The 24,538-nt window shown below is 43.9% G+C and overlaps 1 protein-coding gene across 2 annotated transcripts in view; it reads left to right on the forward strand.

Moving 5' to 3' along the window:
* Positions 1–24,538, forward strand: part of Ints4 (integrator complex subunit 4) — a 75,453-nt gene that overhangs the window by 50,530 nt on the left and 385 nt on the right. For both annotated transcript variants that reach the window (XM_021634796.2, XM_060367602.1), the window contains exons 14-22: positions 728–861; positions 2,035–2,192; positions 7,658–7,751; positions 10,691–10,771; positions 11,782–11,912; positions 12,281–12,340; positions 16,990–17,149; positions 17,442–17,585; positions 20,398–20,518. In XM_021634796.2, coding sequence (XP_021490471.1) covers positions 728–861; positions 2,035–2,192; positions 7,658–7,751; positions 10,691–10,771; positions 11,782–11,912; positions 12,281–12,340; positions 16,990–17,149; positions 17,442–17,585; positions 20,398–20,518 — 1,083 coding nt within the window. The remainder of the gene's footprint in view (positions 1–727; positions 862–2,034; positions 2,193–7,657; positions 7,752–10,690; positions 10,772–11,781; positions 11,913–12,280; positions 12,341–16,989; positions 17,150–17,441; positions 17,586–20,397; positions 20,519–24,538) is intronic.

Below are 24,538 nucleotides of genomic sequence, written 5' to 3' on the forward strand. Positions count from 1 at the left end.
TCCTACACTACAACAAACAAATAACCTCAAACAGACCTGCCATTGAAGCTTGAAATGTCTGATTTTAAAGCTTGTATGTATACTTTCCTTTGTCTTCAAACATGTTTAATTTGACCTGCAACCTGAGGGAGGTGCTAGCCTGAGCGAGGCTGCATGCTCACTGTGCTTCTAGTTCAAGTTCAGTGGGTTTGACTTTCTCATGTCCATGATGTGGGGTGGATTGTTTTCCAGCAGTGGGACTGTATTTACACAGGGCACTCTCACACTCCCTAGGTTCTTTTTGCTCCCTGAGTAGATCCAGATCCACCATGAGTTTTAGGGATCGTGATTGAAACAATCACCCAAACAAGTGAGTTTTCCCTCACAGTGTGTTGAGTTTGTTTATTAGTTTAGACAGGGTATTATGTAGCCCACTTTGTCCTCGAGCCTGACATACATGATCTCGACTTTCCTGATCTTTCTGCCTCGACCTTCTGAGTGCTACTACGGGAGATTTCAGGGAGGCCCGAGTATATGATGTGGTTCTGATTGAACCAGGGCCTCTTACATATTAGGCAGGTACTCTGCTTACATATGAGCCTCCAGCCCGGGTTTGTCACGGTGCTGCTTATTGGAAAATTGTGGTTCCTTAACGGGAACTCTGGCAATGGGAAGTGAGATGACAGCTTCTATACAGCAATTCTTAATCAATTCTATTCTAAGTTCACTTAACCCATGTATGTATCAGACATTGCAGTTTTAGTTCTTATCTTCAATGCTGCTAAAACCTGTCCAACGATGCCAGCGCTGTTCTCCGATCACACCTTCAGACACTATGCCTACCTCCGAGACAGCCTTTCTCATCTTGTTCCTGCCTTGAGGGTATGTTGAAAGAATTTTTGTTTGTTGATTTTTTGTGTGTGTGTGTGCCCTTCAGTAATTAAATAGCACTAAGCAGACTATATAGTCTATGGAAATTCATCCATTTAGCCATTGTTTTTTATCTTGGGCTTTCTTATTCTGTACTTTAAACATTTTTATGTTGAGGCAAGGTCTCTCTGTGTAGTCTAGGCTGGCCTTAAACTGCAGTCTTTTTGCCTCAGTCTCCCCAGGATTCCAGGAGTGCTACTGTGATCGACTTCCTGTGCTTCTGCTTCTGGAGTCGTGGTCCCCTACCATGGCCCTCCCTCTCTTCTTCCCTCCCTTTCCTCCCCTCCCCTCCTTTACCTCTCTCTTTCTCACTCTCTCTCTGTTCCGAATATACAATCAAGGACACCCTCCTATCAGTTTATATCAGTGTCCCTGAGTTTTTTTTTTAGTTACATGTCAGGCAAAAAAAAAAAAAAAAAATGGATCTTTAATAATAGATTATATTCTAAACTAAGTTAAACTTGTATTTATTTTTTTACATTTATTTAGTTTGTGTATGTGTGTGTAGAAAGCATATCCATGTGCCATGACGTGCATGTGGAAAGAGGTCAGCTAGTGGGAGTCAGTTTTCTCCATCGTGTGATTGTGTCTGTGTTTGTGGGTACGTGCATGCCAAGGCACACATGTACGGGTCACAAGATTTTGGAAGTTGCCTCTCTCCTACCACATAGGTCTCAGGGACAAACTCAAGGCCTCAGGTTTGATGCTGAGTTTCTTTACTTGCTGAGCCATCTCAGTGGCCTTCATCTCTTTCTTAAATAGTAATGTCTTCTGACGATTAGAACAGGAATTGCAAACACCCGTGTATAAAACATTTTATATCATGCTTCATAAACTTATTTGGGAATAAATCATCACTCTCCTGTGAAATGAAAGACAAGGCTTAAAAATAAATGTGCTACGCAGATTAACTTTTAGTTCTATTCCTATGCTCAGCAACAGAAATATGATACTATTCTCTTTTTTTCCTAACATATTATTTGGTAGGCCCTGTTAACATTGTCACTTATATTTATGCCTTTTTTCTTGTGTTCTTCCCCTCCCTCTTGCCTGTGTGTGTGTGTGTGTGTGGCCATAAACTGAACCACAGAATTTGCTGATACTGTTGTTGGGCTATCTTCTTAGTTACCAGGAAGGAAACTCGTGTGTTCGGCAGTCCCCTCCACCCTCACCCCCCATGAAGACCCTTCCCAGCAGTTCCTGCAGCAGAGCCTTGCCAGGGTGTATAACGTTCAGCTCCTGGGCCCTCAGGGGGCCCAGGAGCTGCTGGAATTCACCATCAGGTGAGCCTTCTTCGTCTGCACCTCTCGCGGCAGCATTTCTGTCATGCTCAGCCTAACTGCTTTTAATTCGATGGTTAGTTTTTTGGCTTCTCTTTCTGACTGTTGGTGTTTTCTATTGAGTGGTTTGAGATTTGTTTATATTTGGATTATATTTCAGGTTATTATTTTTTAATGCTGTTTATGTTCATGAGTCAAAGAGTAATAGAAATAGTTACAAAGAACGTGCATCTTTAGTCCCAGAGGCAGTGGAAGGTGGATTTCGGTGAGTTTGAGGCCAGCCTGGTCTACAAAGCAAGTTCTAGGACAGTCAAGCTACACAGAGAAACTCTTGTCTCAAAAAATCAAAGCAAACAAAAAAAAAAAAAAAAAGGAAAAGAAAGAAAGAAAGAAAGTTTAAACCTTTCTTTCATATATATTAGTTAGATGACTGACAGAAATACAGAGGAACAATGGTTAATAAGACAACAGTTTCACCTTCCCGTAGACCTGAAAGGGCTGAGACCATCATGGGTCCATGCTCATCTTTCCTGTGTCTGTCTTCTGCTTCATGTGCTCTCTCTGCCTGACAGTCCTACTATCCCTATCTCTAGTTTACTCTTACTGTGGGAAGAAGAAAAGGGCTTCATGCTGCTTCACTTGCTTTCATTATTTTCAAAGATGGTTCCCAAAAGGTGCATTTTCATGTTTTCTATAATGCTGGCTGGAATATGAGCCACAGTTTTATGGTTATGTCTAGCATTAGGGAGTCTAGGTCAGTGACCTTTATACTAGGTAACTAGTGTCTGAGTAATGATGGCGCTATTAGGAAGATGCTCTGCTGGAGCACATGGTCCACATAGTCGAAAATGCTTACTGTCCTACCAACCTTTTACAGGAAGTTCACTGACCCTGTTTTACATTTTAGGCCAGCCATGGAGCAAGGATCCACTGCTCTTGTGAAATGGGCCTCAGCTCTATTTTTTGTGGGTTTTTTGTTTGTTTGTTTTTGTTTTTTCTCTTCTCTATGATCGTGTTTCATTTTGAAGGCCACTAAAAGATGTTGCTGGCCCTGAGCCTAGGAAAATAGCTCTGATTCCTGATTCATTTCCATCTAATTAAGCATTTAGGGCTTGTCCTTGACATTCTTATCCTATTGGCATTTAAGCAAGTGAATACATAAAAACAACCACCTTAGTCTTTAGCTGTGGTCCTGGCTATTAGTACATTTTCAGTTAGTAGGTGCTGGGTTAGGTTGCTTTCATAATCTGGTGTTTCATTTATTTTTTACATTTTATTTAGTGTGTTTGTGTGTGTGTGTGTGTGCATGCTACATCCCACATGTGGATAACATGCAGGAGTTGACTCTTTCTTTCTGTGTAGGTCCTTGGGATTGAACTCAGGTCACCTGGCAATAGTCCTCATAAGCTTTGAGCTGGCAAGACCTCTGTTCTAGTGCTATGGCCAGCCCTGAGCATTAGCATTATGCTTCTGGCCTGAGTGCATTCTCAGAAGAACAATCAAGACAATGGGGAAACTTGGAAAGGAAAGGAGTAGAGCAGTAGCTACTGAGGGCCTACTCTGCCCTACAAACAGGTGTGATGCAATTTGCTAGACATGTCAGGACCAGGATTTGAATGTAGCTTTGTCTGACTCTAAAGTTCATGTTGTGAGATACACTATAGTGAAAGGATTTCCTGTGTTAGGTAGAGATTATATCAAATGAGCCTTGAGTTTGGGCTGGTAGAGATGGCACAGTTGGTAAAGTGCTTACATTAGGACCTGAATTCAGTGCGCAGAACCACAATACAATGCTGGGTGTGTGCCTGAAAGCCCAGTGTTGGTAAGGTAGAGACAATCAGATCCCTGGGTCTTGTCTTTGGTATGTTTCATAAATTAAAAAAAATTCATAGCAAATAAATAAATGCAGTATCATGATAGTAGGTAAAAGAGCTTTAGAGTCAGATAGGCCTGGGGTTGTGTCCTAATTTTGCCCTTTTTTAGTTCTGTGACCTCAGGCAAACCATGTAAGATCAGTCTTTGGTTTCATGCTCCATGAGACCGATTAGCTACAGGTCATGTTGTGAGGATTAAATGAGCTCAAGTAAGGAAACACCTAGCAACAGTACAGCTGCACACAGAAGCTGTTCTTTGTACCTTTTGCTTTAAAGAGTTCACAGTCTTTCCATGAATGTCTAGGCCGAGGCTTCCTGCCATAAAGAGGTGCACGCGAACACACTGGGACATAAGAGGATTTGCCCATGGCTAACAGTTTCCATTTTTGCCCGTATAGTAGTTGAGCTTTCTCACGGCTAATTGGGTCGGGCTGTATCTTGTTCTGTGAAACCGAGAGCCATTGCTACACTCCAGGGGCAGTAGACTAACGTAAGACCTGGAGGCGCTCAGTGTGTGACCAGCTCCCCAGTGCTCTTTTAATAGCAACAGAGGGCAGAATCTTGCTGACAGTAATTGCTTCAGAAGTAGAATGATTCTGAACTTCCCTTGGAAGAGATACGTTGAAGAAGTGAACTGCAGAGACTAGCTGGCTAGACCAAAATTGTACGTCATAGAGAATCTTTCTTTTTATGTCATTGGGCTCCTCAGGACAGACCAGGCCACTCTAAAACATAAAATGATGCTGTCCGTAGACACCCATTTCTTCAATCACTGGCTGGACATTATTCTGTGCTTGATTGTGGGCACCCCCTCTACTATCAAGGGCTCTAGGAGGCAGCATTAATTATCTGGATGCCGCCCACTAAGCATGAGACTAAAGAGAAGGCTAGTTCACTGGACAGTTTCGTCTGGGCTGTCTGAAATAGCTTCTCAAGTGATCCAGACTTTCAGCTTTCTTAGGAAATGCTATGTATAGAATTTATGTTGCCATTGAAAACAGGCAGGGGCTGGGGAGATGGCTCAGTAGGGAAACTGCTTTCTATGCAGGACGTGAGTTTGGATCTCCAGCACCCACATTGTAAAAAAAAAAAAAGTGGGAATGGCAGTGTATGTGCTGTAATCCAAGATTTGGATGCAGAGACAGAAGGATCCCAGCCTCCAGTCTGATGGTGAGCTGCAGGTCCTGTGAGAGAGCCTGTCTCCAAGAAAGATGGGGCACTGCGGAGGGAGACATCTTGGCCCCTGGCTTAGCTGGACCCAACTCACTACCTGGAGGTGGGTTTGAGGATATCTTCTCTGGAACAGAATCAGAGATCAATTAGTGATGAAGTAGAAAATGGCTGAGAATTTATGTATAATTTCTTTTAGATTTTATCTTATATGTGTGAGTATTCTGCCTGTATGTGTACTACTTTTGTGTCTTGTGCCTTCTGGAGGTTACGAGATGTTGTTGGATCTCTGGAACTGTAGTTAAGGATGGCTGTGAACTACCATGTGGATGCTGGGAACCAAACTTGTGTCCTCTGCAAGAGCAACAAATGCTTTTACCCACTGAGCCATCTCTCTAACCCTGTATAATATTTTTACCCATAGAACTTTAAAAATATTTTACTTACATTTATTTATTTCTCTTGTATGTGTGATGGTCAGAGAATAACTTCTGAAGTTGGTTCTATTCTTCCACCATGTAGGTCTTAGGGATTTAACTCAGGTAGTCACACTTGGTGACAAGTGCCTTTAATCTCCTGATCCATCTTTCTGCCCCTCTCCTAATGGGTAGTTCTTATACAGTTGAGGTCATATACTTTAGTATCAAATTTTGTTTTGTTTTTGAGGCAGAGTCTGTCTATGTAGCCCTGGCTGTCCTGCAACTTACTATGTGAACCAGAGAGACCGCAAACTCACATAAATCTGCCTTTGCCTCCCAAGTGCCACCAACATACGCAGCATTATTAATTTTTTTTTTGTTTTTACAATCTTTATTGACTTTTTTTTTTTTTGCCAGTTGTGTTTGGTTCTATCCTGGGTCTCTAGGCTGTCCTACTTCTTGTCCCTGGCAGTCTGTTGGCCACTCCAAGTTCTGTGTCACCATCAGCACATCTTGAAGACAGGACAGATTGTAGGTTGAAGGTTTTGTGTCTGGGTTGATATCCCAGCCCCACTGCTGGGAGCCTTACCTGCTTATAGACGATGGTCAGTTCAGGCTCCCTATCCTCCATTCCTAGGAGGCTTCACTAGGGTCACCCTTGTAGACTCTAGGAAGTTTCTACTGTACTAGGTTTCTGCATCCCCCAACCGTGTCCCCAAATTCGAGTCATCTCTCCCAGTACTCTCTCCCTCCATCCCTTTTGCCTCCCCCCTCCCATCTCACCTGATCCCTCCTGCCACCAGTCCTCCCTCAAAATCTATTCTATTTCTCCTTACCAGGAAGATCCATGTGTCCCCTCTAGAGCCCTCCTTGTGATTTAGCCTCTCCAGATCTGTGGATTGTAGCATGATTATCTTTTACTTTACAGCAAATATCTGCTTATAAAGGAGTATATACCATGTTTGTCGTCTGGGTCTGGGTTACCTCTCAGGGTGATTTTTCCATTTGCCTGCAAATTTCATGATGTCATTGCTTCTAACAGCTGAGTAATACCCCATTGTGTGAATGTGTCACATTTTCTTTATCCATTTTTCGGTAGAGGGACATGTGGTTTATTTCCAGTTTCTGGCAATTATGAGTAAAGCTGTAGTGAGCACGGCTGAGCAAGTGTCCTGTGGCAGGATGAAGCATCCTTCTGAGTCTATGCCAAAGAGTCTTCTAGCTGGGTCTTGGTTGATTCCCAGTTTTCTGAGGAGCCACCATGTTGATTTCCATAGTGGCTGTAGGTGCTTCTATTCCCGCCAGCACTGGAGCTTTTCCCCTTGCTCCAATCCATGCCAGCAGAAGTTGTCATTGGCACTTTTTGATCTTACCCATTCTGACAGGTAGAAGATGGAATCTCAAAGTTGTTTTGATTTTCAATTTCCCAATAGCTAAGGATGTTGAACATTTCTTTAAGTGTTTCTCAGCCATTTGACATTCTATTTGGTTTTTAAATAGCAATAAAATATTTTGTTAAATGTACCATAATTTACTTAGCAGTATTCCTCTTATGGATCTTTAGTTAATCACTGAGTTTTTCTATGATAGTCCACGTAGCAATGAATATTACGGGGCATAACTTATTTCTGCTATTTCCCTAAGGATTATTTCCCAGCACAAAACTTTTGATGTAAAAAAATATGGCATTATAACAGTAGTTATGTTTTGCAAATGAATGTATCATCTTAAACTGCTTTAAATATAGGGGTTGGGAGAAATATCTCAGAGGTTAAAAGCACAAAAAGTACAACCTAATTTCATTGTAACCATTCCAGCATTGGTGTTTTCATTTGTTCCTTGATCCAGTTACCAGCTATAAAATAGTTAAACAATTCTGACTTGATCTTTACAGTATTTGTGGCTTTATCCTTCTGCTCTGACTTGAGGACTTGAGTTGGTTTTCTTGTGTTTTTGTTTGTTGTTTTGTTTGCTTGTTTTTTGTTTGTTTATTTTTTTACTGTAGAGATCTGCAAAGACTTGGAGAGCTCCAGTCTGAATTGGCAGGGGTAGCTGACTTCTCGGCCACCTATCTTCAGTGTCAACTGCTCCTCATTAAGGTCTGTTTGGGTCCAGTGTGTTTATGTTTAACTTGAACTGATCCATCAGTGTTTGAGACCCTAAAGTAGAAAAACTTACTGTTCTGTGAAACCATCCAGCAATGGGAAAATCACATGCTCTAAATGGCATATTTTTCTCTATTTAAATAAATGTAAGTCATCTTAGACTTTCTCTCCCTGTGATGAAATACCACAAGTTGAGGAGAAAAGGGTTTGTTTGGCTTACACTTCCATATCATTGTTCATCACTGAAGAAAGTCAGGACAGGAACTCAAACAGGGCAGAAACTTGGAGACTGGAGTGGCTGAAGAGGCCATGGCAGAGTGCTGCTTAATGGCTTGCTCCCCATGGCTTGCTCAGCCTGCTTTCTTAACCCAGGACCACCAACCCAGGGTTGGCACACCCACAAAGAGCTAGACCCTTTCTCATCAATCTAGTGATTGATGAGATTGATAGTGATTTTAAAATGCCCTACAGATTTACCTATAGCCAGTCTTTACATTTCTGATTTTATTATTTAATGTATGAGTGCTCTGTCTGCATGTATACCTGCATGCCAGAAAAGGGCATCAGATCCCTTTATAGAGGGCTGTGAGCCACCACGTGGTTGCTGGGAATTGAACTCAGGACCTCTGTAAGAGCAGCCAATCAGTGCATTTAACTACTGAGCCATCTCATCAGCCTCCTACAACCCAGTCTTATGGTGGCATTTTCTCAAGGTTCCCTCTTCTCAGATGACTTTAGCTTGTGTCAATCTGATATAAATCTAGCTAGCAGATATGGAAGTTTTTTAATTTTAGGAGAATTCTTTCAATATTATCAAATCTGAACGTGGTGGGGCACACCTTTAATCCCAGCACTTGGGAGTCAAAGCAGGTGGATCTCTGCATTCAAGGCCAGCCTGGTCTACAGAGTGAGTTCCAGGACAACCAGGGCCACTTAGAGAAACCCTGTCCTGAAAAACCAGACCAAACCAAACCAGACCAAACCAGACCAAAAAATAACAAATAAAATAAAATAAAATTAGAGGAGGTTTTCTTTTTAGAATCCCAAAGATTGGGTCAAGGCATATTTAGCTTAGTTGGTAGAGTACCTGCTTACCATTTCAAGGCCCTGGGCTTGATCATCAGCACCACATAAACCAACTGTGGCACGCTGTACCCCCAGCATTTGGAAGGGTGGGAACTGGAGGCAGGAGAGTTCCAGGGCAACCTTGGATACAGAGGCCACCCAGGGCTACATAAGACCCTGTTTCCAAAACAGAAAGGATACTGGAGATCAGTAAGTGTTTCATTTAATGTGATCGGCCATTAAAAGTTTACATAAACTTTTATTTTCTTAAATTGCTACTTCTGTTTGTCAAAGTTGAAAGGTTAATTTTTCACTCTTAAAAGGGCCAACTACCCAGGCCTCTGTTGGCACATGCCTATAACCTATCTGTTCAAGGGACTGAAGTAACAGGATTGGAAATTCATGGGCAGCCTAGGCAACTTAGTAAAACTGCTTCCAAATTAAAAACAGGGCTGCTGACGTAGCTGAGTGGTAGACCATTTACCTATCATGTGTGAGGGCCTGGGTTTAATTCCCAGTTGCAGGCAAGAAAGTGGAAGTAGGAATAAAGGACAAGACTTTTGGCATGAAACCCTAGTTTATTAAAAAAATAAAAATGAAACCGACTTTCCTTAGTAGCAAAAGATAAGAAAGGAATGAGAAGACATTGCTTAACTATGCTGATTACTCATGTCAGCCCAGAACACTGCCTATATAATATGCCAAGAATGAGTTCACTCGCTACCTGAAACAGCATGACCTGGAGAAATAGCTGAAACAATTTGGTCATTGCCCCTAACAACCTGATGACCGACACTTATGCTTTCTGTAACATCTTACTTTCCTGCCCTAACTTTTGGTGTTAAAGTATAAAATGAATATACCAACTGGAGTCATCATCAAGGCCTTTCAGGACCTATCCTGGCCTCAGTCCACTGATGTAATCTCCTATCTTCTACTCTCACTGATGTCAGAGAGCTCATTCATGAAAAATCCCTGCAGTAGTCTCACTAGTAATTTAAAACATACCATTTAGGGCCTGGAGATACAGTGTTAACACTTGTTTTTCCAGAGAACCCAGGTTCAATTCCTAGCACCCACAAAGTGGCTTACAACCATTTGTAACTCCAGGTCCAGAGCAGTGACCCTCTTCTGCCCTTCAAAGGCACCAGGCATGCATGTGGTTCACAGACACATGTTAATATGCTGGATTAAGTATTTATAAAATCAGGCATGAGGATGCTTACCTATAATCCTAGCACTGGAGAAGCTGAGACATGAGGACCATGAGTTTGAGGCTAAGCCAGGGCTATGTATATAAGGACACCCTTTCTGAAGAAAAACAAAAGAAGAAAAAGAAGAAGCTCCTTGAAAATAATGCTCCACAGCAGAAGTAAATGAAGTTGAGTCACAGACATGGGTGGGTAGGTCAAGAGAGGCATTGATAGTAAAATCTGGGGCTGCTTGTGATCGTTTTGATTGTACAAAAACTGAGAAAAAGAAGACTCTAGGAAAGCTGCCTGACTTGTAATTCTGCAGGTTGGCTAAGTGACAGGGTCAAAGGACACTGAAGACAGTGCAAAGAGAAACAGTCCTGTTGCCAACATGACAGCTTAAATGGCTCAGGTTAGTACAGTGACCCAGTGAGCAAGGCTCTGAATTGCCTGCCAGTTCTGGCGAGGGCTTTATGACTCCTGTTTCCCGGCAAACATCTGAGCACCAGCTGCTGATCTACATCTCTGCTTAGATAAGGCTTACTTGCTTAAAACAAAGAGTGATAGAGGGAAAGTTCTGAGCATAGTGTATTTTCAAAGCAAAGCAAAACTACAAATCTGTTGTGTCAGTTTAGTGATGGCTGTGTCTGTGTCTTCTCTCATTTGTCTGCATAGGCCTTGCAAGAAAAGCTGTGGAATGTGGCTGCCCCCTTGTATCTACAGCAGAGTGACTTGGCTTCAGCAGCAGCAAAACAGGTAAGCATATGGAGACTCCCTGTCTGCAGTTACCCAGGGCAGAGGTTTTCCTGTGGCCCACATCTGCTGGCTTCTAAGCTGGCAGGCTCTGGGAGAAGGACAGTGTGATGACTATGCACAGCAATGTGCTTTGGAGTCAGGGGACTTGGGTTCTAGTCTCATGTCTTCTCCACCTGACAAGGTAATAAATTGACTAAGTTATTTGAGTCTCTTGGAGTTTCCTTCCTCCTCTGTAAAATTGTGACAGTAAAGTGCATGATTTCTGAGATTCTTTTGTGTTCTAACATATTATCAGTTTGTGGGCCAGGGAGGTGGCTCAGCAGGTCATAGTGCTTGCTGTGTAGGCCTGATGACCGGAATTCTGTGCCTGGAACTCACATAAAGCCTCACACTCATCACACACACACACACAATTTACACATACTGTTTATGTTAGTATTTGTTTGAGATAGAGTAAAACCCAATAAATACAGTTGTGAATCTTTCATCTAAAAATACATGTAAATTGATTTTGAGGTTGTTTTAATATTTTTATTGATCCTTTGAGAATTTCATACAATTTTTTAATGGTTTTACAAGGCAGGGTTTCTCTGTAGCTCTGGCTGTCCTGGAACTTGCTCTGTACAGGAGACTGGCCTTGAGCTCGGAGAGCCTGCCCCTGCCTTTGTTGCCCCAGGACTAAAGGCGTGTGCTCCCAGAGCCCACTCACACATGTATTTTTATATTCACCTGTACTCCTCTTCATAACTTTTCCTAAGTCTACCCTGCCTCCCAGTTTTGTGTCTTCTTTCTTAAAAACTCATTTGTTGAGCCTAGTTTATGCTGCCTGCATATGCTTGTATAGGACCACCCACTAGAATGTGGTTAGCCTACCAGAAGCCACATTCTTAAAGAAAAGGGACTCCTCTGTCCTCAGAAGCCATCAGCTGTCCATAGCGCCTCAGTCAGGGATGGAAGCCTGGAAAACCCCATTCCTTCCAGGACATTTTACTGATTCTTAATCCTTATAGATCATGGAAGAAACCTACAAAATGGAGTTTATGTACAGCGGTGTGGGGAGTAAGCACGTGGTGATCATACACCACATGAGGCTCCAGGCCAAAGCTCTGCAGCTTATCGTTACGGCACGAACTACTCGAGGGTAAGGTTCTGAGGACTCTGGTGGGGACATTCACAGCTCTCTATGGCTAATGACGAGTAAGACTTAGACGGTCAGCTAAGAGGTAAGCATCTGCTTATTTCATTTTCAGATATTTCAGGGTCTGTGCTTGGGTAACATTAGACCCCCTGGAAGTCCTGTTTCTTTCTAAGGGCAGATACTGCTCCTGCTCCTCTGTCCCTCAGGGAGATCAATGCCTTTGCCTGTGGCTGTCCTCTTAGGAGCTCAGCTCTTCAGTGTAGCGTATTCGGTCTCCTCTCATGGAAGCTCGGGTTTCTAGGACTTCTTGTCCTCACTCCTTAGTTCACAGAGTCACAAGTTCCTTACACTTTGCTTTTTTTTTTCTACAGAGTTGACCCCTTATTTGGAATGTGTGAGAAATTTTTACAGGAAGTGGAATTTTTTCAGAGGTAAGTATTCTGTGACTTTTTGTTTGTTTGTTTGTTTGTTTTTGTTTTTCAAGATAGGGTTTCTCTATGTAGCCCTAGCTGTCTCCGAACTCTCTCTGTTGACCAGGCTGACCTTGAACTCACAAAGATCCACCTGCTTCTGCTTCCCCTCCCGAGTGCTGGGATTAAAGGTGTGCTCTACCACTGCCCAGCTATTTTGTAACTCTTTAAAATGATTTTTTAATTAATTTATTCACTTTATATCCAGATCATATCCCTCTTCTTTCTCTCCTCCCTCTTCTCCTATCCTCTTCCCCTATTCCTCAGAGAAAGGGAGTGCCCCCCACCCCCTACCAATCTACTCCAGCTCATCAAATTACATCAGGACTGAGCCTGTCCTCTTCTCCTGTGGTCTGGTGAGGCAGCCCTGCCAGGGGGAAGTGACCAAAAAGCAGGTAATAGAGTCAGTCTCTGCTCCCTTATTAGGGAACCCACATGAAGCCTGAGCTGCCCTTCGGCTACATCTGTGTAAGGGGCATGGTCCTTGGTTGGTGTAGCCATCTCCACAAGCTCCTTGGGGCCCTGCTTAGTCGGCTCTGTTGGTCTTCTTGTGGAGCTCCTGTCACCTCCAGGTCCTTCTATCGTTTCCCGCACTTTTCCACAAGACTCCCTACACCTCCCCCAATGTTTGGCTGTGAGTCTCAGCTTCCGTTTCTGTCCATTTCTGGGTGGAGTTATCTCAGAGAACAGCTATGCTAGGCACCTGTCTGTGAGCATAGCAGAAAGCTGTTAATAGTGTCAGGGGTTGGCTCTCTCCCATGGGGTGGGTCTCACGTCAGGCCAGGCATTAGCTGGACATTCCTTCCACCTCTGCTCTATCTTTATCCCTGCGCATCTTGTAGGATAGGTAAATTTAGGATTGCTGTTTTTGTGGGTGGGCTGATGTTCCTTTTTTCAACTAGGAGTCTTGTCTAGTTAGAGGGTGTCCTCTTCATTCTCCACGATCCCTTATTCTGTAACTCTTTTGATGGTTTTTTTCATCTTGTTTATGCAGAAAATAACTGGTACTAAACAAGATCCCTTATCTTTCCTGTGTTGCTGGGCTAGCCATCACCTAATGTCAGTATGCCCTAACGCATTATTTTCTTTAATGATATAAACTTTTCTGAATCTAAAGCTTCAAAAGTAAACACACAATTAAATAATAAAAACATCAGGAACCATTTGGATTCTGCACTTAGTTGAGCTACGAAAAAAACAAATTTGAAGGAAACTCAGGAGCTAGTTGAATGAAACAGGTTTTTTTTCCTTGTTATTCTAAAACTTGCATATTTCTCTACAAATAACAACATTGTACTCATTCCTTTTATGCTTTTGCTTGAGAAAAGATCTTGCTGTGTTTTCCAGTTTGGCCGTGAATTATTGATCCTCCTGCCTTAGTCTCCTGAATGATAGGATTACTGGTGTGAACTAGTATGCCTGGCTTTGTTCTTTTCGTTTTTTGAGACAGGGTCTCAAGTAATCAGACAAGCTTTGAACTTGCTGTATCTCTAAAGCTAGCCTTGTGCTCCTGATCCTCGTGCCTGTACCTCCCAAGTGCTAGGATTTTGGATGTGCACCACCATGTCCAGCTGTTGTTTAATTTTAGGTAATAATAACAAGCCAAGTGTGGTGGCACATACCTTTAATATCAGCACTTTGGAGACGGGGTATTTCTGTGAATTTGAGACCAGCCTAGTCAGCATTGCAACCAGGCTAGCCATTGCCACATACTGAGACCCTGGAAAGGGAGGGGGGGAGAGAAGAGAAAGGGAGAGAGAGAATACTGAGCAATTAAGCACACTTGCTTTTCTTTTAGTGAAACTGAGTGGTTCTCAGCACTCATATTGGGTGTTTCACAATCACCTGTAACTCCAGTTCTTTTCTGGCTGCTGCCAGCACCCGCACTAACGTGAACATACCCACACACAGAAACATGTACACACATAATTTAAATAGTTATAAACCCTTTAAATAACAGAATAAATAGATAGAATAAATGTGTCTTAAGCCAGGCACCATAGAGCATAGTGCCTAGAGCATAGAGCATAGCACTATAGATTACCTGCCTGTAATCCCAGGTATTCTGGATGCTGAGGCAGAAGGATCACTTGAGGCTTTTACTTTAAGACTAGCATGGGCAAAGTAGTGAGACGTGTGTGTGTGTTTGTGTAATGTACAAGAGTATGGTGGCCAGAGATTGAGGTCAGTGTCTTCCTCAATCACTGTCCACCTTATTTTTGAGACAGTCTCTCACTGGACATGGAGGACAGTGATTTGTCTGGACCAGCTTGCCAATACGCTCCAGGGATCCTCCCGTCTTAACCTGCCCAGCATATAGGTGTGCTCTACTGCTCCCAACCTTTTCATTTGGATTCTACAGGGTAGAACTCAGGTTCTTGTACACTTTAAATTCTTCCCCAGGCCTCGGTGTAGTGGTGCACACATTTAATCCTAGCACTTGGAGGCAGGGGCAGGCAGATCTCTGAATTCAATGCCAGCATGGCCTACAGAGCAAGTAGCCTACAGCCAGGGCTACACAGAGAAAGCCAGTCTCGAAAACCATCCCCATTAAAAAAAAAGTTTCCTTAAAGTTTTGTATGAAGTTAATTGTTTAAAACAGCTGCAAGAGCAGAGCAGAGGGTTTGATGAAGAAGTGGGAGTTAAAGTAGTGAGATCAAAGTTGTTTTGTGTTGACAGTTGGGGTTTATTTTATGGTGAGGAGCATAGTAGCAGGGAGGCAGGCATGGTGCTGGAGCAGTACCTGAGTGCCTGGCTTAAGTATCTTGAGACACAACCACAAGGCAGAGGCACCTAACCCAAAACTGGTGTGAGTCTTTTTAAACCTCAAACCACTCTCCCAGGGTCACACCTCCTCCAAACAAGGCCACACCTAATTTTTCCCAAACATTTTCACCAACTGGGGACCAAGTATTCAAACATATGAGCCTAAGGGGGCCCATGTAAAGTACCTCAATAGTACAAGGTTTTAAAACATTTACATTTATTTCTATCATAATTGCCCCTGCTTTCCTAAAGTTGACCAAACCTGACTTTTTAAAAGATTTATTTACTTTCTGTGTATTTGTCTCAGTGTGGGTGTATGTACCATATGGGTCCCTGAGGAGGCCAGAAGATGCTGTTGGTTCCCCGAGAACAGGAGTTACAGGCAACTATGGGAACTGAACCTGGGTTCTCTTTAAGAGCAGTCAGTGCTATTAACCGCTCAGCATTGTCTTAGGGTTTCTACTGCCGTGGGGAGACATGTCCATGGCAACTCTTATAAAGGAAAACATTTAATTGGGAGTAGCTCACAGTTTCAGGGGTTTAGACCATCATTAGCATGCAGGCAGACATGGTGCTGGAGAAGGAGCTGAGAGCTGTACAGCTTCACTAGCAGGCATCAGGAGGAGACTGTGAACCACACTAGGCATAGCTTTGAGCATGTAAGATCTCAAAGACCCCCTTCCCCACCTGCCCCCGTGACATACTTTCTCCAGCAAGACCACATCTACTCCATCAAAGCCACACCTCTTTTTGTGCCATTCCCTGTGGGCCAGGCATTCAAACACATGAGTCTGTGGGGCCATTCCTATTCAAACCACCACAACCATCTCTCCAGTTCCTACACCTGAGGTTTTTATGACTGCTCATTCTTTAATATTCTGTGGGGCTGATTACACGCTGACCCTTCACCAATAAATGATTTTTTTTCACCTCTGAGACAGGGTTCCTCACTTGTTAATTAAGTCTCTAAAGTCCTGAGTAGATATTGCCTCTCAATTGGGGAGGAGGGAGAGGCATGACCATTCCCTTCCACAAAGCAAAATCCTATAGAATCAGTTCAAGCTGGGTATAAGTAATGACTTTTCTTAGCCTCAGTGCAACATAATGCTCTCTGATAACCCTAAACAGTGAACAAGAGTTCTAGGGATGATTAAATACAGTCATGTGAAATGCTCAGGTGTAAGCCTGACATTCACAATCATTACTGTCATTAACAATCTCTTTCTTTTGTTTGTTTGTTGTGAGGCAGAGTCTCAAAACTATAGCCCAAGCTGGCCTAGAACTTGCAATAATCCTCCTGCCTTGGCCTTCCAAATGCTGAGATTATAGGCATGAGCCACCATATCCAGCTGAAACGGGCTCTTAAAACAAACCAAACAAAAAACCAACTTCCTACATGTGTGTGTATGTGTACACATTTTGTGTGCACCAGATGTTGATGCAGAGTGTTTTTATCAAACACTTTCCACCTTACTTACTGAAACAAGGGCACTCCCTAAGTCTGGCCTTTGCCACAATAAGCCCAGGGATCCTCTCGTCAACCCCTTCTCAGTGCTGGGATACAGGCTCATGCTGCTGCTCCTGGCTCTTCTCATGGCTTCTGGGGGTTAGATCCAGGTCCTCATGCCTGCCAGGCAAGGGATGTATTGACAGAGCTATCTGTCCAGCCCAGCAGCAGCTCTTCTGCAGATCATGTGGCTATGGCATCCTGATCTGTGTCCCTGTCAGTTTCAGGCATGACCCTCAAGCCCTTCCCATTTCAGGATTCTTCCTGCCCGGGGGCTTGGCGGAGCATGGGCTTAGACGGTGGTGAGTAGATGTCAGCTGCGTCTGTGTTCATGCAGGTGTTTCATTGCGGATTTGCCCCACCTTCAAGACAGCTTTGTGGACAAACTCCTTGATCTTATGCCCAGACTCATGGCCTCTAAACCTGCAGAAGTGATCAAGATTCTGCAGACAATGCTGCGGCAGAGCACCTTCCTACATCTCCCGCTTCCAGAGCAGGTCAGGGTCCACCATACTCGCTGCCAAATCTGCCCCGATTTTTAGAGCCATTTACTTCAGTGAGCTTCTTTGGTCAGGGGAACGAGTGAACTAGGGTCCTTCCTCATGTTTTTAATTTAATGTATTCATTGTGGGGTGGAGTGGGGGTTGGGGAGTGGTACAGCTCATGTGTGGTTCCCTGATGTGGGTCCCAGGAATCAAATTCAGGTTATTAGCCTTGGTGGCAGGGGCTATTTCCCACTGAGCTACCTCACTGCCTTGAGAAGCAGCATGTTGTTGTTTTTGCTCACAGATCCACAAAGCTTCAGCCACCATCATTGAGCCGGCAGGCGAGTCAGACAACCCTTTGAGGTTTACGTCTGGGTTGGTAGTGGCCTTGGATGTGGATGCAACTCTGGAGCATGTACAAGACCCTCAGAACAGCGTCAAGGTCCAGGTGTGTGGGGCTGGGCTCTGTGGGGTCTTACACTGACACCGTGTTGAAGGCTTTAACTGGTACTCTTGTTATGTACTTGAGAACCAAAACTAGAGACAAAATGATCCTTCATGGCAAAAGCCTGGGCTTGGAGCCTAACTACTGCTGAGCAAATTAAACTCTAAACCTTAGATTCTACAGCTGAATAGGAATGTAGTGAGAATTTTGTAATTTTGATTTCTTAAAAAAAATATATATTATGAGAATATGTTTCTGTTTTAATCTGGGTGTGGGGATATGGGGCTGCTTCACAGCAGGTGACTATGATTGGCCTCATGCTATGGCAGTGGTGTGATTTTGCCAGTGGCATTTGGAATTCTGGGGCTTTTCAGAGGGTATATAAATGCTAGTGCCTCATAGGCTGCAGTTTGTTAAGTATTCCTGTGCAAAGAAATGAGGAGAAGAAGAAATTAAATATCCTGACAGCAGAGATCAAATTTGTCCCAAGGAACTTGACGCATCTGACCAGCAGGAAATAATCTAACAATAACTTCTCCCTGTTTCCCCTCCATCCTTTTTTCTCTGCTTTCTAGTGTTAAGGGGGTTGAAAGGGTGTAAGATAGGGGTGGCAAAGGGTTGAAGGAAAAGGAATCCACAAAGTAACAAATGTCAGTTACATAGGAATAGCTGACCTTCGAGTGAAGTGTGCATAATGCCCTGAGTATCCAGTAAGTCTTTACTAAGTGAGAGGACCCTCTCTGTCTGTATAATGTAGACTTTAGATTTAATCTTTCTATACAAACACAAATTCAGTTCATCAAAATGTAATAGACACGTTCTATTGGTTGGTCAGGTGGCAAACAACATTCATAGATGGAGAGAAATTATCACTAGGCTGTATTTTCCCCCCAGACTAGCTAGATAAGCTACAATCACATGAGAGATGCAGTGAAGACTACAACTGAGCCCCTCAGTTCCAGCCATCCCACTATCTTTCCTTCCATCCATTCATGCAGTTTGTGCTTGCTTTAGTGTACATGCGAAGTGCTGGGGTTGTTACTCAGTTTCCCTGGGAGTCAGATAAAGGGGCAGGCAGTGTTAAGGGAAGTGAGCGCGTCAGCACACAGTCAGGCACAGTGTGGTGAAGGAAGAAAGGAAGGCTCTGTAGAGATGCAAAGAGGAAATAGAGTGTGAACACTGGCAGCACAGGTCAGCAGGATGAGAGGTGTCAGTCTGCAGCAGGCACAGCAGGCTTGCTAGAGGAGGTGGGAACGCAGCGTAGATCATACTGCTGTTTTTGTGCCTTGAGGTTTATCCACCCTAGCTGTACCTTGAGATGAAGGGTCTCATAGACCAGGCTGGCCTCCAACTTGCTATATATCTAAAGATAACCTTGAACTTCTGATCTTCCTACTTCCACTCCCAAGTGATGCTATTGCAATGATGTACTGTTTAGCCTCATGTATGTAATGGATGTATGTCTGGAACCCAGTGTTAGTGGAACAAGCATTCCACTAACAGAGCTTTATCTGTATCCGCTCCCCCTTTAAAACTTATTCTTCGGTTATTTCAGACATGAATACATTCCCCTATTCCAGCTCCTCCTGGACACCCACAATCCGTTATCCTCCCAACTTCTCCTCCTCCTCTTCTTTTAAAATAACCCGCTAAGCTGTTAAAGATAACAAAGTTCTGGAAGCTAGGGCACCTACAGCTTTCTTCTGTTCTAGGATGGGGCCACAAAGCCTAGAAGCAAAATAGGAAAGAGCCAGCTTGTAACTATTGTTATTTTTTGCCATTGTGAGCAAATCCCGGAGAAAAACAACTTGAGATGGAAGGACTTGATTTAGCTCATAGTTTCAAAGGTTTCAGTCCATGGTTGGCTGGCTCCCATCGGGTGAGCCTGCTTAGCAGAGAGTACATGGTAGAACAAAGCTGCTCACCTCATGACATACAGGGAGTTGGGATGAAGGAGGGACTGGAGAACTGTCAGGCCCTTAGTGACAGTCCCAAAAAATACATGAAATTATGACTCTATCAGTGGTTTGATCCCTTGATTAGGTCAGAGCCCTAATGATCCAATCATATTCCCCAAACTCCTACTTCTGAACATTACTTTAGGGACTACACTTTGAATATACAAGTGTGAGGCTAGCTTAGGTGACATACCAAGACTGTACCTCAAAACAAGAGCAAGTCTGGACAGATGGCTTGGTGAGCAAAAAGCTTAAAATCCCTAGGACATAAAAATCTAGGTATGGACACACTTTCCTGCATACTAGCCTGGGTGGGTGGGGGTGGAGATAAATGGATTCCTGGGAGCCCATTGTCTGGTCAGTCAAATGTCAGGCTTCAGATCCAATACCTCAAAAATAAGGTGGAAAGTATCCACTGGCCTCCTGGGGTATAACACCTGCCCATACCCCAGAACAGCAAAACATGAATGTGTGTGTGTGTGTGTGTGTGTGTGCGTGCGAGAGAGAGAGAGAGAGAGAGAGAGAGAGAGAGAGAGAGAGATTAGACACCGCTTCTGCTAGTGCTACCCATCCCCCTTTTTTTGAGACAGGGTTTCTCTGTGTAGCTTAGATGTCTCTGTAGACCAGGCTGGCCTCAAACTCAGAGATCTCCTGCTTCTGCCTCCTGAGTGCTGAGATTAAAGTCATGTATTGCTCCTCTTTAAGAAGCAGGGTTTTTTTAATTATTGTTATTTTGTTTTGTTTTTTTTATATGCCTAGGGTCATCTTTCTGCTACTGATTTCGGGTTCAGAGTAAATGTCATCAGTTTTCTTGGCTCATCTACCTTCTGTTGCCTGCCCCATTTCTGTCATTTTAGGTCTTGTATCCAGATGGCCAGGCTCAGATGATCCATCCCAAACCAGCGGACTTTCGGAATCCCGGCCCCGGGCGGCACCGTCTCATCACTCAGGTGTACCTCTCCCACACTGCCTGGACAGGTAAGTCAGTGGGTTGGGTGGGCAGGGAAACATCTCCCCATCCACCTTGCTATCTTCCCATCATAATTTGCTCTTCTGTTTTGTTTGCTTGACTGTGATGGGGTGTCACTATGCAGCCTTGGCTGGCCCAAGACCAGGTTGGCCTTCAATTCTGCCTCCCAAGTGCTGGGATTAAAGGCATTTGTCACCATACTGATTGAACTTGATCTCTTAAGTAAAGAATTCATAAGTTCGAACAGTGTGTTTGGGCTAATTTGCTATTTGCACGAGGAACAAGATTCTGTTCCAAGATACACAGGCGGCTGTAACAGCGTGGAATCACATGGGAAGAGACTGGGCGGCACAGCAGGAGACTTGCTTTCTTGTTCTAACTGTGCCTCTGATACACCATGTTCTTGGGGAGGTCTCTCTTGAGTCTCCTTCTTCACTCCCAAAATGAAGATAATTCTCAACCTATAAATTAGGAAGGATTATTCTGAAAATTGAAGTTCTGTGTTTCTTAACAAACATTATAAATCATTATCTCTTTGTATATGAACAGTACAGCTTATTCTGGTGGGGAAAAAAAAAATCAGGTGAGTAACTATCTTTCCCATCCCTATGAACTGTTTTGGGATAATGCAGGTGTTTTTTAATAGCGTTAGTACTGAACCTGGATCGTTAATGTCTGCATATATACAGACATACTGATGTGCACACACAGCCATACTGACACACATGCACACACACAAATTATATATCATCTGTTCTTTTGTTTTCTAATCAGAATTTTTCTGTAGCCTCGGTGAGTGGGTGAGTGAGTGTGCACTCACTCTGTAGACAGTCTGGCCTCAGACTCAGAGAGATCCACATACCTCTGCCTCCCCAAGCGCTGGGGTGACAGGCGTGCACCGTCATGCCCAGCTAATAGTGGATTTCTTAAATCAGTTTACACGATATGCTCAGGGTAGTCCAGCAGTGACTGTCTTCACACTTGGAGAGTCTGAGAACCAGGAGCTGCTTAATCCACGAAGGTACTAATCTAGAGCTGGGGTTCTGGAGGGTCCCTAGATAGCCACCGGTCTTTGGTTCATATCAGAAATCAGAAGTGGGGTTCTGAGTCCCGCCCTCATCCGAGTGAGACAGCTTTTGTCTCTACTACCACTCAGTGTTTAACATCCTAGATTTTTGTTTGTTCTTTTGTGTGTGGGGGGTGGGGGGGTTCCTTTTTGTTTTGGTGTTTTGCGACCGGATTTCTTTGTATAACCCTGGCTGTCCTGGAACTCAATCTGTAGACAGACCAGGCTGGCTTCAGAAATCACAGAGATCCACCTGCCTCTCCCTCCCTGGGTGCTGGAATTAAAGGCGTGCACCACCACGCCCAGCTATTGGGGGTAATCTTAATGGGAAGCTGTGACTTGGTTAGTCAGGGCCCCTCTGGTACACATGTATCAGTGCACACACAACGTAAAAAACAAACATTACAAACCACTTAGTGCCATCAAAGGTTTCCTTCTGTTAGACATGTTGGGTGCACAATGATGAAGCTTTTATGAAGAGGAAGTTGGGATAGCCCCTGTGGTGTTTTTGTGATCCAGGACCTGGTATTTTAGGGTACTCTGGATCTGTGTTTTTGACAGTCCTCCGTTCCGTATCTTTGTAGTATGTTTCCGCATTGTTTTGTGTGTGTAGATGTGTGGCTGAGGATCAAATCCAGGGCTTCTCACATGCTAGGCGGGCATTCTACCACTGAGTTGCATCCCCAGCCGACCTAAATTGTTTGATTCTGGGGTGACAGACAGGAAGAAAGTCACACCGTACAGCATCACTTAGGGGGTTATAACTCACTGACTTGTCCCCCGAGAATGTAATCCCTAGTTACTATTGCTAGTTTAATTCTCTGCAAAGCTCTTGGTCATGTCAGATATTTTCTCCCACCTGAAATAAGTTTCATGGCAGGAAACATGCTTGTCTCTACCACTACAGCTTGTGTCCATAGTACCTGGCATGTAGTAGGCACTAGACAGGTAATAGCCGTGAAGTTACACTGGGGTGTTTTTTTAGTTTGTTTGTTTTTTTTTGTTTTGTTTTTTTTTTGGTGGTTCTAGGGATGAAACCCAGGATCTTGGGCAAGCTAGGCAAGTGCTTTATCACTGAGCTATATAGCCCCAGCTCTGACACTTAACACATCTTAACTCCCAGATTTCCCTCACCCTCTTTTTTTCCATTCGTATTTGCCATTGTCTGAGACAAGAAAGTGAACTACGTTCTTACACTTGTTCTGAAATATCTTGATCCTTCTCCCTATGCAGGAAGTAGGGTCCAGAAGTTTGTGGGGAAACTACCTTGCAGAAAGTGGAGTCTCACAGTCCAGGTTTTAGATGCTCCCTTTTCTGTGTGATCCTGAAGAACTTATGCACTTCTCTAATTCATTTTCCTTTACGATGAAAGCCATTCATCCAGGCAAAATGAATGTGTATAGGATTTGTCTCTCTATGGGCCTTTTTCTCTCCTTCCCACCATTCCCTCTCCTTCGCTCTCCTCTCCCTTATGGCACTGGCTTGAGTTGCCATTCCTAGCAGAAGCTGTTAAGGGAAGGCAGAATGACTAAGTACAATTTGGCCTCGTGTGACTTGCCCAGGGTTCGGCTCCTTGAAAGCGCTGTTGACTGCCCCACTGCACTTGTGATCTGCTGCCTGGACAGGCTACAGGTGTGATGAGAAAGCTGCTGCTGGTCTTGCCCGGGCTCCATCCTGAGCAGGAGATTGTTCTGGAAGGCTGGTACTGAGTAGGCTTGTGTCATTACTGCACTCACGCCTGTGTCAGGCCCTGCGGTGTGGGTTATGGCTAAGCAGCATGGCTGTAGATGTGAGCTTGTACTTGGTGCTCATGAGCAGCTCAGTTGGCCCTGGTACTCTGGCCTTGGCTGCCTGGAGGGCAGCAATCTAGCCTTTGCTCTGACCCTGAGAGATCAGAAACAGCTGGAGAGCCATTAGGAGTCCTCGAGCCTTTGTCCTATTTAATTTTGAAACATCCTGCTCATTCTTGCCCTCTGAACTGTTCAGCTGGCGGCTTGTCTTTAACTCTTGCACCAGAACGGGGCGCATCCCCACGCTTGTGTCTGTGCCTTGCATTTCTGTAGGTCCTTGGGAAATCCTTTCCCCTGCTCTGTGCTGAGCTCAGTTCCTCACAGGGTGGGTTTGGGCAGCCACGTAGAGCTGGCTAAGCTCCTGGACCTTTTCCCAGATCACGACAACCTTTTCTTCATGGTGTGTCAGGGAAAGAACTCCTGGGGTTTTGTGTTTGACACAGAGTGGGTATTCTATTCAGCAGCCTTTTTGCACTTAGTACGTTTAGACGCAATTAGAGCATGTCCTATACTCCACTGCAACTCAGCCGAAACAGCCAACCGCTCATAAGGGGGGTTGCTTACTCATTAGACACGCCACAGACACACACTAGAGCCGCAGTGTAATGTTTCGAAAGAAGGATTCTGACAGTGTAGTCCAAGAAACATGTTCCTTTCCATGTTTCCTTTGATGACAATTTTTTGTCAAATTGTTTCTAACTTGAAGCTTTCCTCTCCACCAAAAAAGTCAAGTCCAACTCTGTACAAAGCCCTGAGTTGCCTGTTGAACTGCCTGTCTTATAAGCAAAAGCCCATAGCCCCTATGACCCTTTCAGGTTTTTCTTAGGTGGTCTCAATAGCTATGGCAGTATCAGCCTCATAGGATTCAGGCTAGAAAATTATTTTTTGTGTTTGAGAGTAAAAGGGAAGGATGCAGATATGGGAAAAGTCCATCTTCTTTTTTGTTTTTTTGAGACAGTGTCTCACTACATACTTCTGGATGTCCTGGAACTCACTTTGTAGATCAGGCTGGCCTTGAACTCAGAGAAATTTGCCTGGCTCTTCCCCAGGTACTAGGGTTAAAGGTGTATGTGACCTTGCCCAGCTGTGTAGCCCATCTTTGATACTTTAGAGTTTCATTTGAATCCCTAGAAGTTACCCAATGATGAATGATTTCTTGATTCTTGTTTTTC

This window comes from Meriones unguiculatus, chromosome 14 (assembly GCF_030254825.1).
Source record: "Meriones unguiculatus strain TT.TT164.6M chromosome 14, Bangor_MerUng_6.1, whole genome shotgun sequence".
Classification (NCBI taxonomy): Eukaryota; Metazoa; Chordata; class Mammalia; order Rodentia; family Muridae; genus Meriones; species Meriones unguiculatus.